The sequence below is a fragment of the Lithobates pipiens genome, unplaced genomic scaffold (genome assembly GCF_037356315.1).
Source record: "Lithobates pipiens isolate NorthernLeopardFrog02 unplaced genomic scaffold, aLitPip1_a1.2 Scaffold_18, whole genome shotgun sequence".
Taxonomy (NCBI): domain Eukaryota; kingdom Metazoa; phylum Chordata; class Amphibia; order Anura; family Ranidae; genus Lithobates; species Lithobates pipiens.
In genome coordinates, this window is record NW_027507758.1 from 159,374,096 (window position 1) to 159,388,486 (window position 14,391).

General features: G+C 40.7%; 1 protein-coding gene across 1 annotated transcript in view; it reads left to right on the top strand.

Annotated features, from left to right (window-relative positions):
• The window catches only part of WDR27 (WD repeat domain 27), a 577,860-nt gene that overhangs the window by 169,747 nt on the left and 393,722 nt on the right, over positions 1–14,391 (top strand). Inside the window, exons 16-17 of the mRNA XM_077486311.1 lie at positions 4,308–4,411; positions 12,952–13,041. Coding sequence (XP_077342437.1) covers positions 4,308–4,411; positions 12,952–13,041 — 194 coding nt within the window. The remainder of the gene's footprint in view (positions 1–4,307; positions 4,412–12,951; positions 13,042–14,391) is intronic.

The following is a 14,391-nucleotide window of genomic DNA, read 5'->3' on the forward strand; positions in this document are numbered from 1 at the left end:
TAACGTTGAGCACTGTGGACAAAGGCAAATCTAGATCTCTGGAGATGGAATTGTAACCTTGAGATTGTTGATATTTTTCCACAATTTTGGTTCTCAAGTCCTCAGACAGTTCTCTTCTCCTCTTTCTGTTGTCCATGCTTAGTGTGGCACACACAGAAACACAATGCAAAGACTAAGTGAACTTCTCTCCTTTTTATCTGCTTTCAGGTATGATTTTTATATTGCCCACACCTATTACTTGCCCCAGGTGAGTCTAACTACTTAAGGACTGCCTCATGTACATATACGTCGGTACTTTGAAGAGGGATATCTCGGTAACGGCAGTCGGTAGCGGCGGAGGGGCTTTAGGGCCGTCCCTTACACGCAGTTTTATTCGAGGACTGCTCCAAGACACCATCCTGTCGGTCTGGAATAAAGAGGAGTCAGGCCTTGCTTGTTTTCAATACGCTTGGCTCCCAACATAGGTCAGAGCCTAAGTTGGTGGTTGTTATCCAGCAGGAGGGAAAATCTTTATCCTGCAAGGTGTTAACAACAGATGCCAGCCTTCTAGGCTGGGAAGCAGCCCTGGAAGAAGATTCTGTCCAGGGGAGATGGTCCAGGTTAGAGGACCTTGCCTATCAACTTTGTTGGAAGTTTCAGGCAGTACATCTGGCCATAGAATCTTGGCGGTCAGATTACAGGACTCCCCTGACAGGATTCAGTCTGACAGAGCCACGGCGGTGGCTTACATCGATCACCAGGGGAGGCATGAGAGTTGTGCAGCCCAAAAAGAGGTGAATAATGTTCTAGCTTTGGCAGAACACAACACTCCTTGCCTATCGGCAATTTTAATATTTCAGGCGTACCACTTGAGGCGCCAACAATTATTTCCGGGAGAATGATCTCTTCATCCCATCTTCCTAGCAATAAGTCAGACGGGGTAATCCGGACATGAACCTATTCTCGTCCAGATTCATTAATAAGATTGACAACTTTATGTCAAACGAGGGGTCCGCTAGCAGACGGAACAGACGCATTAGTCTTCCCAGGGGATCAGTTTTCACTCATCTATGCATTTCCTCCAGCTCTGCTACTCCCGCGCCTTCTCCGCAGGATTAAGCAGGAACAGAAGGAGGTCATTCTGGTGGCCCCAGCCAGGTCCCAGAAGATCTTAATTTATCGAGATCATAAAGAGGGCAGTAGAAGTCCTTTGGACTCTGCCATTATAGCCAGACCTTCTTGCACAAGGTCTGGTGTTTCATCCTAATTTACGGACAAGGAGTTTAACAGGTTTGACTGTTGAATCCCACTCTATAAAAGATTGTGGGTGATCTCCTTCGTAGTGTCTACTTTGACTAATGCCAGGAAGCCGGCTTCCAGAATCACTTACTATAGAATCTGGAAGGCATAGGTTTCTTGGTATGGATCCAGGGGTTGGCACCCCAGGAAGTATGTCAATAGGCAGGATTCCTGCATATGGGATCTGAAATGAAGCTGGCCTTGACTTTTATCAAGAGCCAGATCCAGGCCGTATCAATGTCTTTACCTATGGCCTCTTGCTTCCCACTCTTGGTGCGTAGCTTATTCAGGGGGTAACACGGTTTATCCCCCTATCAAGGCACCTTAAAATCCTTAGGATTTAAAATTGGTCTTTTCGGCTTTGCTGAATCAGCCGTTTGAAGCTTGCGAGAAATTCTCTTGGTTCTTTGACAAGAAAGATAATTGCTTTTGCTTTCCATTTCTTCTGCTAGAAGAGTATCGGAACTAATAGCTCTGTCTTGTAAGAGCCATATTTTATCATGCATAAGGATGAGGTGGTTTGATGTCCTCATCCTGAATTCTTACCAAAAGTAGTAACAGGTTTTCATTTAAACCGAGATATTATTCTTAATTTCTCCCCAGAAGCCTTGATCTGGGAAAGAGAAAGCACTACAGTATCTTGATGTAGTAAGAGCGATCAGAATCTATATAAAGGCGACTGCTCAGGTTCGCAAAACACAAGTTTTGTTTGTACTGCCAGAGGGTCCAAGATATGGACAGGCAGCGTCAAGATCCACTATTTTCCAAATGGATTTGTCAAGTGATTGCTCAAGCTTCAGCTTAAAGAAGAAAATTCTTCCTTCTCAGATTAAGAGCACACTCATCCAGGGCGATTAGTGCCTCTTGGGTGGTGCATCATCAGGCCTCTATGGCTCAGATCTGTAAGACCGTAACTTGGTCTTCGGTTCATACATTTATCCAATTTTATCAAATCGATATTAAAGGTCATGAGGATATTGCCTTTGGGCTCAGCATACACTGCAGGCCTCCTGTTTCCTTGATTATGTCTCCCCCCCTTCAGTTGCCATTGCTATGGGACATCCCACATAGTTATTACTATGGCTCTATGTCCCCTGATGTAAGAAAAGAAAATAGGATTTTTAAAACAGCTTACCTGTAATATCCTTTTCTTTGATGTACATCAGGGGACACAGAGATCCCTCCCTTCTTCTTCTTATACACTTTGATTGCTTGGCTACAAAACTGAGGACTCCCAGTAATGGGAGGGGTTATATGAGGGAAGTTCACACCTTAAGGGGCGTGCCAGTGTCCAGCACCTGATACGCCGATATAACCCACATAGTTATTACTATGGCTCTGTGTCTCTTGATGTACATCAAAGAAAAGGATTTTACAGGTAAGCTGTTTTAAAAATCCTATTATTTCTACTGTAGATCTAGCAGTTTTCTACCTTAACAAGCCATTTATTATTCCAGTAGAAAATGCGCCTGTTTTTAAGACCCAACTGAGAAGTGGTTGGAAGCCCCTCAAGATCTCTGTTCTTGCTGTTGTTCCCTACCCTTCACCCCATCTTGGATCGTGACTTTACTTTGTCAAATTATGCCTGACTGAATAAAATCCATCAAAAGAGATCTCACCACTGCTAAAGTTAATATCTTGATTGTTTAACTCATGGAACAAATATATGTAACTTTAAATCTCAGCTGTAGTGGTCTACTGGAAGCTTTCTGTCTCATGTCTTGCATGGGTCCTATGTCAGTACACATGCGTAGAGCACTTTGGTTGATGTGCTGGACTGCCTATCCCTTGTGTAAGAAGAGTTTGATTGGCATAGCCTTCAAGGGACAACGTATCTTTGAACCAACTCTTAATACTATCATCAAGAATGCTACTGTGGACAACAGCGCTCATCTTCCTTAGAGGAAATAGGTTAATGAGCAGACTACGAAGGTTTCCTCCTCTGCCTGTTAAGAAACATTATTTTTGTGTCTCCACTCCCTTGGCGATTTCTTCAAGAACCCCCAAGTCTGATTTCCAGTCCACCCACAAGATCTGGTACTTTTCGAATGTGTGATCAGCTACCATCTGAAATGCTTGGATTCAAGAGGTGGTATCCAAAGGCTACAGACTGAAGCTTCGCTCCTTGCCCCCTCTTTGGTTTCTAACCTCCAGTGTCACTGCATAGATTAACAGATCCCCATCAAGCCTCTTGAGTCTTTTTAGACCAATGTGTTATTGCCCCAGCTCCTGTGGCAGACTGGTTTCAAGACTTTTACTCCAACCTGTTCTCAAACCCAAAGGGGGCATAGTTTCCAAATTGGGTCTCAAAGCTCTGAATGTTTTCATCCAGGCTGACAAGAAAATGCATAATCTCCAAGCATGTGAAACATCAATATGCAGATTAGTCCTTGTACATAGCATTTGGGTAATATACAGTGTCTGCATAAGATTTTTGGAGTGGGATCTGAGCCTTACAGTTTTTGACCTAATCAGCTGCCTTAGACTAGTATTTTAAATCCAAGTTTTTTTTTTAGCCGATACCAGGAGATATATGGCCATTATGGGTTTTAATAAATGATACCTAATGTTAAAGAGGTCTGAGTCTTGCAGTGTCTAAAGTAAGTAGCGACCTTAGTCTGGAATTTTAGATTTTTAGACGATACTAGCTGATGCATAATAAAATATGAATGTTTTATTGCTTGTGAAGGGCTGACCACTTGTTTGATACCATACAAAAAAAGGTGAAGATACTGAATTTGAGCTCTCACTTACCTGACTTCAATTACTTTACTTTTCGTAGAATCGAAATTCAGGGCTTTCCGGTGATTCTCAGTAAACTAAATTTTTTTGTGCAAGGAAAAAAAAATCTGAAAATATTAGGGAGTTATTGTAGGAAGTTATCGTAACAGCAATTATCATTTTCAGATAATGTTCAGAAATAGCAGCCCTGTGCTTCTATTTTGAATGTTTTTCTTAAAATGCATCCTGCTTGTTAGTTACGATAAGGTGGATTGTCTTAAATATTCATGTTTATTTTATTGTTGCAGTGATCTAAAAAAAGAATACCCAATGGATTCTGCGGCGCCCAGCAATCTTCAAGGAAAGATAACTTTAGCTAACAGACCAACTGTTGGTTGTATTAAGTACTCAGGTAGGTACACAAACATATTAAGGGTTGCACAATACATAACTGAGAAATTTAGATTACTTGTATTTCTAATAAGCCATTGTGAAACAGTGCCATGCTGATGGATTTCTACTATTGTTAAAAAAAAAAAAAAGAGTAATACAAAAATCCTGACAAGCAATGGTTTAAAATGTAACTGTTTATTATGAAGTGTAATTAAAAAATCATATGTACCACATTCCACCACGGTATGCCTCTTTACAGCTGGGAACACCAACACTGCATACTTTTTTGAAGCTCTCTTCAGTCTGGTCACGTGACATTTCTGTGGGGGGTTAGTGCCAATATCACTAACACCCCCCCCCCACCACTGTTTTCCTGCAGTAGTGGTTGTGGGGGGTTAGTGACATTGGCACTGCATTCTTTGCATCATTCCCAGGGTGTGTTGATCATTCCTTCAGGAGGGGTGTGTCTTTGATGTGCCTTTGATGCCCTAGGACCATAAAAAGGGAGTTGAATGAAGAGGGCAGGGGCTGGGACTGGCACAGAACATGAAGTGCAAGTGACGGAGCATGGAGTGGGTATTTAAAGCGTTGGTAGGGAAGCAGTAGAAAATGGAAATAAAATAAATTTTTTGAGAACAAACTGTTTTACGAGTGTGAGTGTGATAATTACAGATTTTAAATCGTTTTTTTAAAACAAATTTATGCTATGGGAGCTTAATTTTTTTTATCCCTCTCCACTATCAATGGTTGGGGCTTTTTATACTGTCAAGGTTCTGTTGAATGAAATCAGCAGCCAGGAAGGGGGTGTCATAAAGTGCATAAGCTGGTTTATAATCTGCTAATGGTGACAAAGCACTTTGGGAGCAACGTATACCGAATTCACAAGTGGTGGAAAAACAGAAGCACTTTCTTTAATCACAATCATTAGTGGTTGTTGGGCCTGTTTCCCACGTTTTATGGACTTTGTTTTTTGAGTTATTTATGGTCATTTAGTTGGATAATAGTGACTTCGAACACATTTAGCAGATGTATAATATATTTTTGCACTTTAAGTTGATGCTATTCACATTGACATACATACGATTTTTGCAATATTTTATACTTTTGTGCACTTTATATGAATTGGATGTTTATTTTATACTTAAGCCGTGTACACACGGGCGGACTGTCCGGCCAACTTAGTCCGTCGAAACACATTTCAGCGGACAGTCCGCTCGTGTGTGGGCTTCAGCTGACTTTTTCAGCGTGCAGTCTGGCGGACTAAGTATTTCGGAATTTCCGAAATACTGTCCGTCATACTTTGGTTTCAGCGGACAATTCGCTCGTCAGTAGGCTAGTTCGACGGACTAAGTATGGCGCATGCTCAGAAAGGATTTACACGGCGAAAGGTTGCATTGCTGTGTATTGGACTTCCTATTTCTAGTCCCGTCGTACGTGCTGTACACGTCATCGCGCAAGCTTTCGACGGACTGTTTGTGCATCCGTGTGTGGTCAAGTCCGTTCATTCGAAAGTAGGACGGACTGTCCGTCGGATTGTCTGACGGACTAAGTTGGCCATACAGTCCGCCCGTGTGTACGCGGCTTTATGTATTTATGATTGCACTTTATTGACACATATATATGTGTGTGTGTGTGTGTGTGTGTGTGTGTATGTATATATATATATATATATATATATATATATATATATATATATATATATATATATAAAATTGTTTGAAGTAATGATTATAGGTAGAAAATAGGAAGGATTATTGCACATATTGGGATATAGCATAGAGCGCTGTTCACTTGTCTTTGCACACATTAAAATCTTTAGTACTTGTTAGGGTTAGGTGAAAAAGCAAGAAAGCTTTCTGCTCTGGAATGGTGCTTATTGTGTTTTTTTTATTTATTTTTGTCATGGTCAGCTATGTCACAGGATGTATGCAACATATGACCTTTGTAACCTGAATACGGTATTTTATAAGAACCTCATTTTGAAAATGAATAGTGACGTTGAGCTGCTTTAACAAACCCTTAATATACACCATGCTATTCATGCAATATCCAATGGCATGATGTGGACATGATGAGCAATCACTGGCCTTACCAAAAATAGTTCTGTACTGTACACAGTCATTAATGTCATGCCAGCTGGATGAAACTAGGAAGAAAAGACATATGCTTTTCATTTCCTTGTTGTTATTTTAAGATTGTTATATTTCTTTTCCTTGCTTTTATCATTTGGATAAATGATCCCTAGCATGCTGAGTTAACATTTCGTTGTACTAGAAATAACCATGATTTTGCCTGCAACGGTGCCCAAAGTAAATTGCTTAACCACTTCAGCTCTCATGCCTTTATACTTTTTATGAAACAGGGCAATTTTCAAATTTTTAAAATTAAAACTCCTTCCTTGCGGTGAAGCTGCACCCACTCTGCAAAATGTAACTCCTCCTTCAGGTATTTGGAAATTTTTTTATTTTTACCCAATCCTCTGCTCTTGCTAGACCGCTTCCCGCAGCCTCTTCTCTAATGCACTTTGGTGGTCTAAGGTCCTCTGATGTCATCAAGACTGATGCAGGGTCCACAGCCCTGCACTGGACATGAGGACACTGAGAAACAGTCCACCGCTGGAACCAGTGGGAGCACCATCTGCTGGAGGATGCAGAAGATCAGGTAGTAAAATGCTTTTCCCCTCCTCTAGATCTAAATGGTCAGTCAACCCTTGCATTGTGGGTGAAGCCAACTTCAAGGGGGGGGGGGGCATTTTAGTTTTTTTTTAACTAGGTATCAGTGTAGTTATATTCCCTGTGTTGTTTGTTGGCCTTACCTTGTAATAATGATGCTGTGGCTACAGTTTGTAGTGTCATGGCTGATCAATTCCCCCATGTTCATGTATTTCTGCAGCTAGCCTGTCCCTATGAGCCAAGGGGATGGGACAACTTCCTGTTGTAGGTCTGTGTTGCAGTACAAATGTGGGAGTGTTAATGAGATGAAACATCTCACAGCTTCGTGTGTGAGCTTTCTGTGTGTCTGTGAATGTTCTGCCTGCCTGTGTCTGTGTCACATTGAATTACTGTGTAGTTCTCACATGCACAAACATTAGACTGAGAGACCCAGGGAGTATGGGATATGTAGGTTCTTCACTGGAAGTGTCCGGTCTCAAACTACAGACTGAGGTCATGCATGAACGGCAAAGGCAAAGCCATGCTTGATGCTACATTTCAACACAAAAATAAACTGCTGACAGAGGAATGTGAAAGGTTTATTCTATTATGCGCAACCATGAAACAACATGATCAGTGTACACTTAATGCAGGTGAAAAACACAAAGTGCAGGTAGGGTTGTTTACCATGACTTTATGATAACATAACATAATATTTTCAGAGACCATGAGGTTGTTTGCAGACTACCTTTAGGTGATTGATCACTGGCAAAAAACTTGCAAGGGCTGCCCCTAGAGCTCATCCTTATAACCTGCCCATTCCATGAGAATCCAGTTTTTTCTACTGCTCTTAGGCGAAGAAACTATTTTCTTCTTTTCTTCTTGAGAAGTATTTAACTTTTTTTAAACCATTCAATGTTTTTCTCTGAAGCATCTATCAAGATTTGACTGTTATTTGCCCTGGGATATTTAGCAGTTTCCAGATTGGTTACCCTCGGTGTGTACCATGGGGACCAAAACTTTACTGTGTGGGGCCAGCTTGTAAAGATTGGTTCGGGCACTGAATCCTGCGTTAGCACTTGCCTTGGCATATTGAGCAACGTGTGTAGTTAGCCACAGGGTGCTATACAGGTCCACAGCTGTGGTCCAGTTCTGTAGTTGTCAGACCCTGGAAACCCACGGTGCCAGGTGAAACCTGGACCCTACAGAATTGTCCAGAATTTTTGAGAGATAAGACAGTGTTCACTTTATGTTAGAGCAGAACTAAAGGGAGGAGTACACACCCTTCATTTAATGGTCCCCATCCTCGCTAACTCCCATTTGTGACTAGAGACTGAGAGAACTAAAGGGAGGAGTACACACCTTTCCTTTAATGGTCCCCATCCTTGCTAGCTCCCATTCGTGACTAGAGACTGAGAGTTGTCTATGACAGTTCGGTCAATGTCAGAAACCCTGGTGCTCCATGGACCACATGGTGGTATTAGCAGCAGGGCCGGGTCTAGGGGTGGGCAGGAGGGGCAGCTGCCCTGGGCACAGTGGTATCATGTGAGGTGGGGGTGTCACTTGTTAAATTTTGTTTTGGGGGGATAGGAGGGAATTTTTGCGGCACATATTGCTCATACATCTTGGGGTGGGGGAGGTATACCATTTGGCATCTGCCCCCTGGGTGTTAGATGCCCTTGTCCCAGCATTAATTACCAGGGTGGCTAAAGGGTAAAAGATATCAGTCTTGCATAAGGTTCTGTGTTATTAGGGTTCCGTCTTAATTATCCCACAATCTTAGTCATATACTGTCCACTCCAGCTTGTTGATCTAAGTAGACGTGGGTGATCTACCATATTCAAAGCAGAATTGTATCCAAAAAGAAAAATGAATAGCCTATTAAAAGATAAAATAAGGAATCAGCATCTGTTGCAATTTTTACCACCAATTCTAGAGATTTTTCCTGTGTTTTAATTTTTTTACCACTGAATGTCCTCATTCTGATAACCAGGATTATTCAACTTGCTTCCTTCGAGCCCAGGTCATTCTGGACTCATTCCCAGCCTGTGACTGGACAGTGAAAGGAAAACAAACATGGCGATGAGCTCATCTCTCATCTCTTTCTGTCAGCATGCTTGATGTTAGCACATAAACCGAGTGGCTCCTTTTTCTACTTTTTCCACTCACACTGTAGCCCTTCTGTACAGAACCTGTTCCATAGGAAACCATGTTAAATGGACTGTAGTACAAATCTGCAAAATGCAAAAAGCACAAAAAATGCATAGGTGTGATTCCAGCCTAAGTGTATATGTTTTGCAATGTGATGTATTTGCAGCGGCCATAACCCTTGGCAGGGTGGCCTTAACTTTTGGGCTTACCGGTTACCTCCGCTTGGCTTGTTCTTCCACATCTAGGGGTTCCCAGAGTTAGTACCCAACAACCTTGGACGCTGACACCAATAAAGTCCTTTTGAAAGGTTTTTATTTGCAGGGGTAACATCCAACAACACATTCTCGTATGGGAACAGGGCAAGGGTGAAATAACTCAGGCACCTTGAACTGCAAATATCACAAAGTCTCTAGTACCACCCAGAGAGTAGCCACTCGCAGCTGGGCACTTCAAGGTTGAACAAATCTCTAGCCAGAGATTATGGCAATCAACGCTTTGACTCAGAACTTGTAAAATCTCTGACCTTGAACAAGTTGTAAATGAAAGTGAACAGGAACCTTTTTCCTCAGTACCTGGAACGTTCTCTGTCTCCTTGACAGTACTGGAAAAAGCGTGAATTCGTCAGTGTCCTTCACAACTAAGCAACCAGGCACTTCTCAGGATGCCAGCTTGTTGGCTCTCCTCCGAAGGGTCCTCCCCCGGTCACTTACACGAGCTGCGGTGCCCCTCCAAGCCGAGAGCACACCCGGACGCTTTACTGTGGACAATTACTGCACCTCGGACCATCTGGTTCCGAGACTCGGGAACAGACGGATCCTTACCCCAGACCAGGCGGGTCTATTGGGGCTAGCCAATCGAAGCATGTTGCAGAGTGACGAACGCTCCTGTGACCGGGGCCCCTCGTGGTGCTACCCTGGTCCAGAATCAAGAACAGACCGCTAGGGCCTCACGAACGAACCAGAACACGTGACTTCAACATCTTAAGTACCTTTCCCCAGACTCCTCAGCGGGGCCCGGCACACCCACTGATTGGCTCCGAGGAAGCTGATACCCAAACCGTCCAACCAGGCATGGTTCTGAGCCTGTCATGTGCACCTCACTGTACACATGACAAACACTTTGTCCAAAGTGTCATCACTACATATTAATCCTACAAATAAGCATTTAATACAGAGTACGCCTATGAAAAAGGATTTTCTGAGCTATGATTTTCCAAAGAGGGAACAGAAGCGGTTTCCCTCTCAGTCTCTATCTGAAACTACAAACAAAGCAAAACCAACTGAAAAACACTGTAGGGAGGATGTAGGAGGGTGGTTCCATAAATGGATGTAAGCTGAAGCAGTGACTTCCATCAAGTTCTTTTATTTTGCAAATCAACAAACAAAACCAACATGAACCAAGATTGCAGCCTAGGGCATGAATCGCATTCCATCTCCTGGGGGCATGCATTTTTAGGGCTTATTAACCAGCATACATGATTCAACATAAAACATAAACTCATAATAAAGTGCAAAACAATATATACAATATCTACAATATGTAAACACAGTGATATGTATAAAATAAATATCTTACACAGAAATGTTGAAAAATGCTAAATGTATAATAATTCAGTCTGTCATTGCCTGAATAGCAGACACTGGAACACAGGTTAAACCTTCAGTCATTGAATCAGAAATCTAAACTGTTTACAACATTGCCACTCACTGAAAACCGAGCATATGCAAAGCTGCCACCACAGCTGCAAAATCCCTAGCTGAATTTTTGACATGAATAGATCGGGGAGATAGAGAGCAGCAAGATCAACCAGGTTTTGCAGAAGACAGAAAACGAATTTCATAGTTACTAAATGAGTATGAACAGCATGTAATACACCATTTATTGATACTTTTCTATGATGTGGGTTTAGTGAAACTTTAAGAAAATAATTACCCTGTGATGTTGTATGCATATTATTATAAGAGACATGATCTACACAGTTGCTTAATATATTTTTATCCTACTAATGATGCTATGTTCATGGTTGCTGACATTAGATATGTCATTCTCTTGAACTATAAATGTTGTGTTCTGTGTCAACCATGTCTTCCGAAATTGCACTGCAATGCTGTATGTCTATTTGTTTATATGTAAAAAAAAAGATTAAAAAAAATAAAAACACCTTTTAAATTGCATCTGTTATCGCAGTGATGACCCGTTGCTCGTTGCTGAAAGCAATTTATATGAAATATATACTATATTTTATTCTTTATGGTTTTTTAGTCCTGACAATATTAAATAAATACATTCGAGAAATATTTTGTTCAGAATTCTTTTAGAATTTCTTTTAAATGGAGAGAGTTAATACACCATAGGGGTTGATTTGCTAAAGTGTAAAATCTGGTGCCAGCCATGCTTGGTAGCCAATAATTTTCTAACTTCAGTTTGTTCAATTAAGCATTGACAGAAAAAAAACCTCAAAGCTGATTCGTTTCTATGCTGAGCTGCGCCAGCTTTTGCACTCCCTAGTTTTAGTAAATCAACCCCATGATATGAAAGTTTTTTTTAAAGGAGAACTTCACAAAACCTGATGATGTTTGTAGGTGTTTGTATATGTATTATTTCTTGTTTTGATATCTTGAACTGAAAGTCCTGAATTGAACATGTCCATTTATAGACCCTTCTACCTGTGCTGGCGGTCAGTATGAACATTTTCCTTTATTATAAATATATGATTACATGCATTTGGGCATTTAGCCTATTTTCAGTCAAAATACTTTTCTCCTAAGACAGGGCCTTTTTTTTTTGATCTGCCGGACACCTTTGGCTTTTTCTTGTAGTTAAGGTATGATCGTGGAAAAAAAAAAATCTTTCCAAAAGTCTAAACAGAAGCAGGTTTATTTCCTGTATCTTTATGGCCAATTAGCCCTTTAGCAAGAATCAAATCAGAACCTAAGTTAGATTAGTGAAAAATCATGTCTTAACTTTTATAAATATAAACTGTGGCTGTAAACATGGATTTAAAATGTTTATAGGTTTTTCAAGTTCTACAATTTCAAGCCATCGTAGGCATTTTTACAGACAAATATTTTGTATGTTTGCGTTTTTATCTATTACCATTGCCTGCCACTACTAACACTTTTTGATTGCGCCTTTTCCTATTAGCCCTACTCCCTTGTCTTTCACTTTAGTTTTCAGCTTGTACACCACAGATATTCAATTTAGGTAACCACTGTTTCGTAAATTGCCAATTGCCTAATTCAGACTTACTGAATAGCGTGATTCCAACCTAAATTTTATCTTGAAGGCAGAGTTTATCTGAGGATAGTGAAAGTGTAACATTACACGATGTTCACATTGTCTTTACTAGCTGAGTGCTGAATGTATCAATATGTTCCAATTACCCCTTCCTTTCTGTTTCTTCATAGCCATGTTGTAAAGTATACCCATATGGCCTGCAAACATACCAGTCCCTTGTCCCAAAATGCTCTGTACAATGTAATCTTATCCATGCAGCCATAAGAGTACATTCTGATTACACTTGGAATGGAGCTGCTGAAATTTCCTAGGAAGGAGAATTGGAGCTGACATTCTTATTGGTGCTTGAACAAAGGGTACAATATACCATGAAAAATATTTGGATGATAAATGTCTAGATGTCTTAATGTGTAAAATGACTTGGGAACAGCTATAGTGATGTACATTTTTTATTTTCAACAGATTTCAGTGTTACAGCGGGCCATGATTACTCATGTAAAATTCTTTTTGTCTTGCATAGGCGATGGAATTAAACTTGCATGCGGATTATCTGATAAATCTCTGTTGGTGTTCAGTTCCACATTAAAAGAAGAGCCAGCAGTTTTTACAGGTAGCCATTTTGTTTTATTTATATATTTGTTATATTTACAGGGTATGCTCATCTGTGATGAATATTTCTTGTTTCTGTAGCATCATGTGGATTTCTACATATGCACACCTTATTCATTCAGCATATTTCCAAATTTTTTTTGTCTAGCTCTGAAAACATATCATACAGTCAAAGAGAAGTTAGAATGATCTAAGTCCCTGGTGCCCAACCATTGGCCCCTTAGCACTCAGCATTCTGTCATATTAGCAGCTTGCAGCTAGCAACAAGGAGATTGGTGGATCTTGAGAGGAGATCTATAGTCAGACAACAAGGTTAATGAAAAAAAGAATAAACAAAATGGGCAGACTCGATGGACTACTCAGTCTTTTTTCCGCCTTCACTTTTCTTTTTTTTAAATTGTTTATTTATAACGTTTTTTCACAAAAAAAAAAAAAAAAGGTACAATACAGTATAAAGAAAAAGCATTTCAACTTTCGATAATACAAAGCCATGTATATATAAACGTACGAAATTGAGCGTACATACAGGTATGTTCATAGAGTAAGCATTTTCCAACTATGGATCATTCAAGTACAGTTAGCATACCATATCATGTGATAAATGAAAGCTGAAAAGGATATATAGTTATGAATAACAACAATACAGAGGAAAAAAGAAAGAAAAAGATAGCAAGGTACAACTTAATCAGAAGTTTGCATCATGAGAATCAGGAGGTTTGAGGGTTAGCAGACTCAAGGGGGAACTCAGAGTCGTCCCATTTCTTCCATATTTTATAAAAGGAGGGTAGTGTATCTTCTGTTTTAGCAGTCAAGTGTTCCATCCTACGTATATCTGCCATTATGGAAAGAAAAAGATGGAGTGTGGGAGGAGTGGTGGAGAGCCAATGTCTAGGAATTGCTCTTTTAGCGGCCAGAAGGATAAAGGACATCAGGTTGCGCGAGGCTTTAGATATTCTCGGAAAAGGGAGGCCTAGAAGGAAATGCATGGGATTCAGAGGGATAGGTGTCATTAGTACCGTTTGTAAAAGATCCTGAATTTTAGTCCAATAAGGGCTAATAAAAGGGAAATCCCAAAATGTATGGAAATGAGAACCTATGGACTCACCAGATCTCCAGCAAATATTGGAGATGGCTGGGTTGGGAGCATGCAGCAAGTCTGGGGTCCTGTACCAAAACATCAAGATCTTAATAGCGGTTTCCCTCTGCACTACACAACGTGAAGTTTTGGATGTAGATTCCCATATTTTACCCCAGTCTAATAGAGGGATTGGTTGTTGCAGTATGCAAGACCATTTTTTCATGTAATTATGAGTGAGTTCCGTTAGAGGGGGGGTTTCCTGTAGGATTTTGT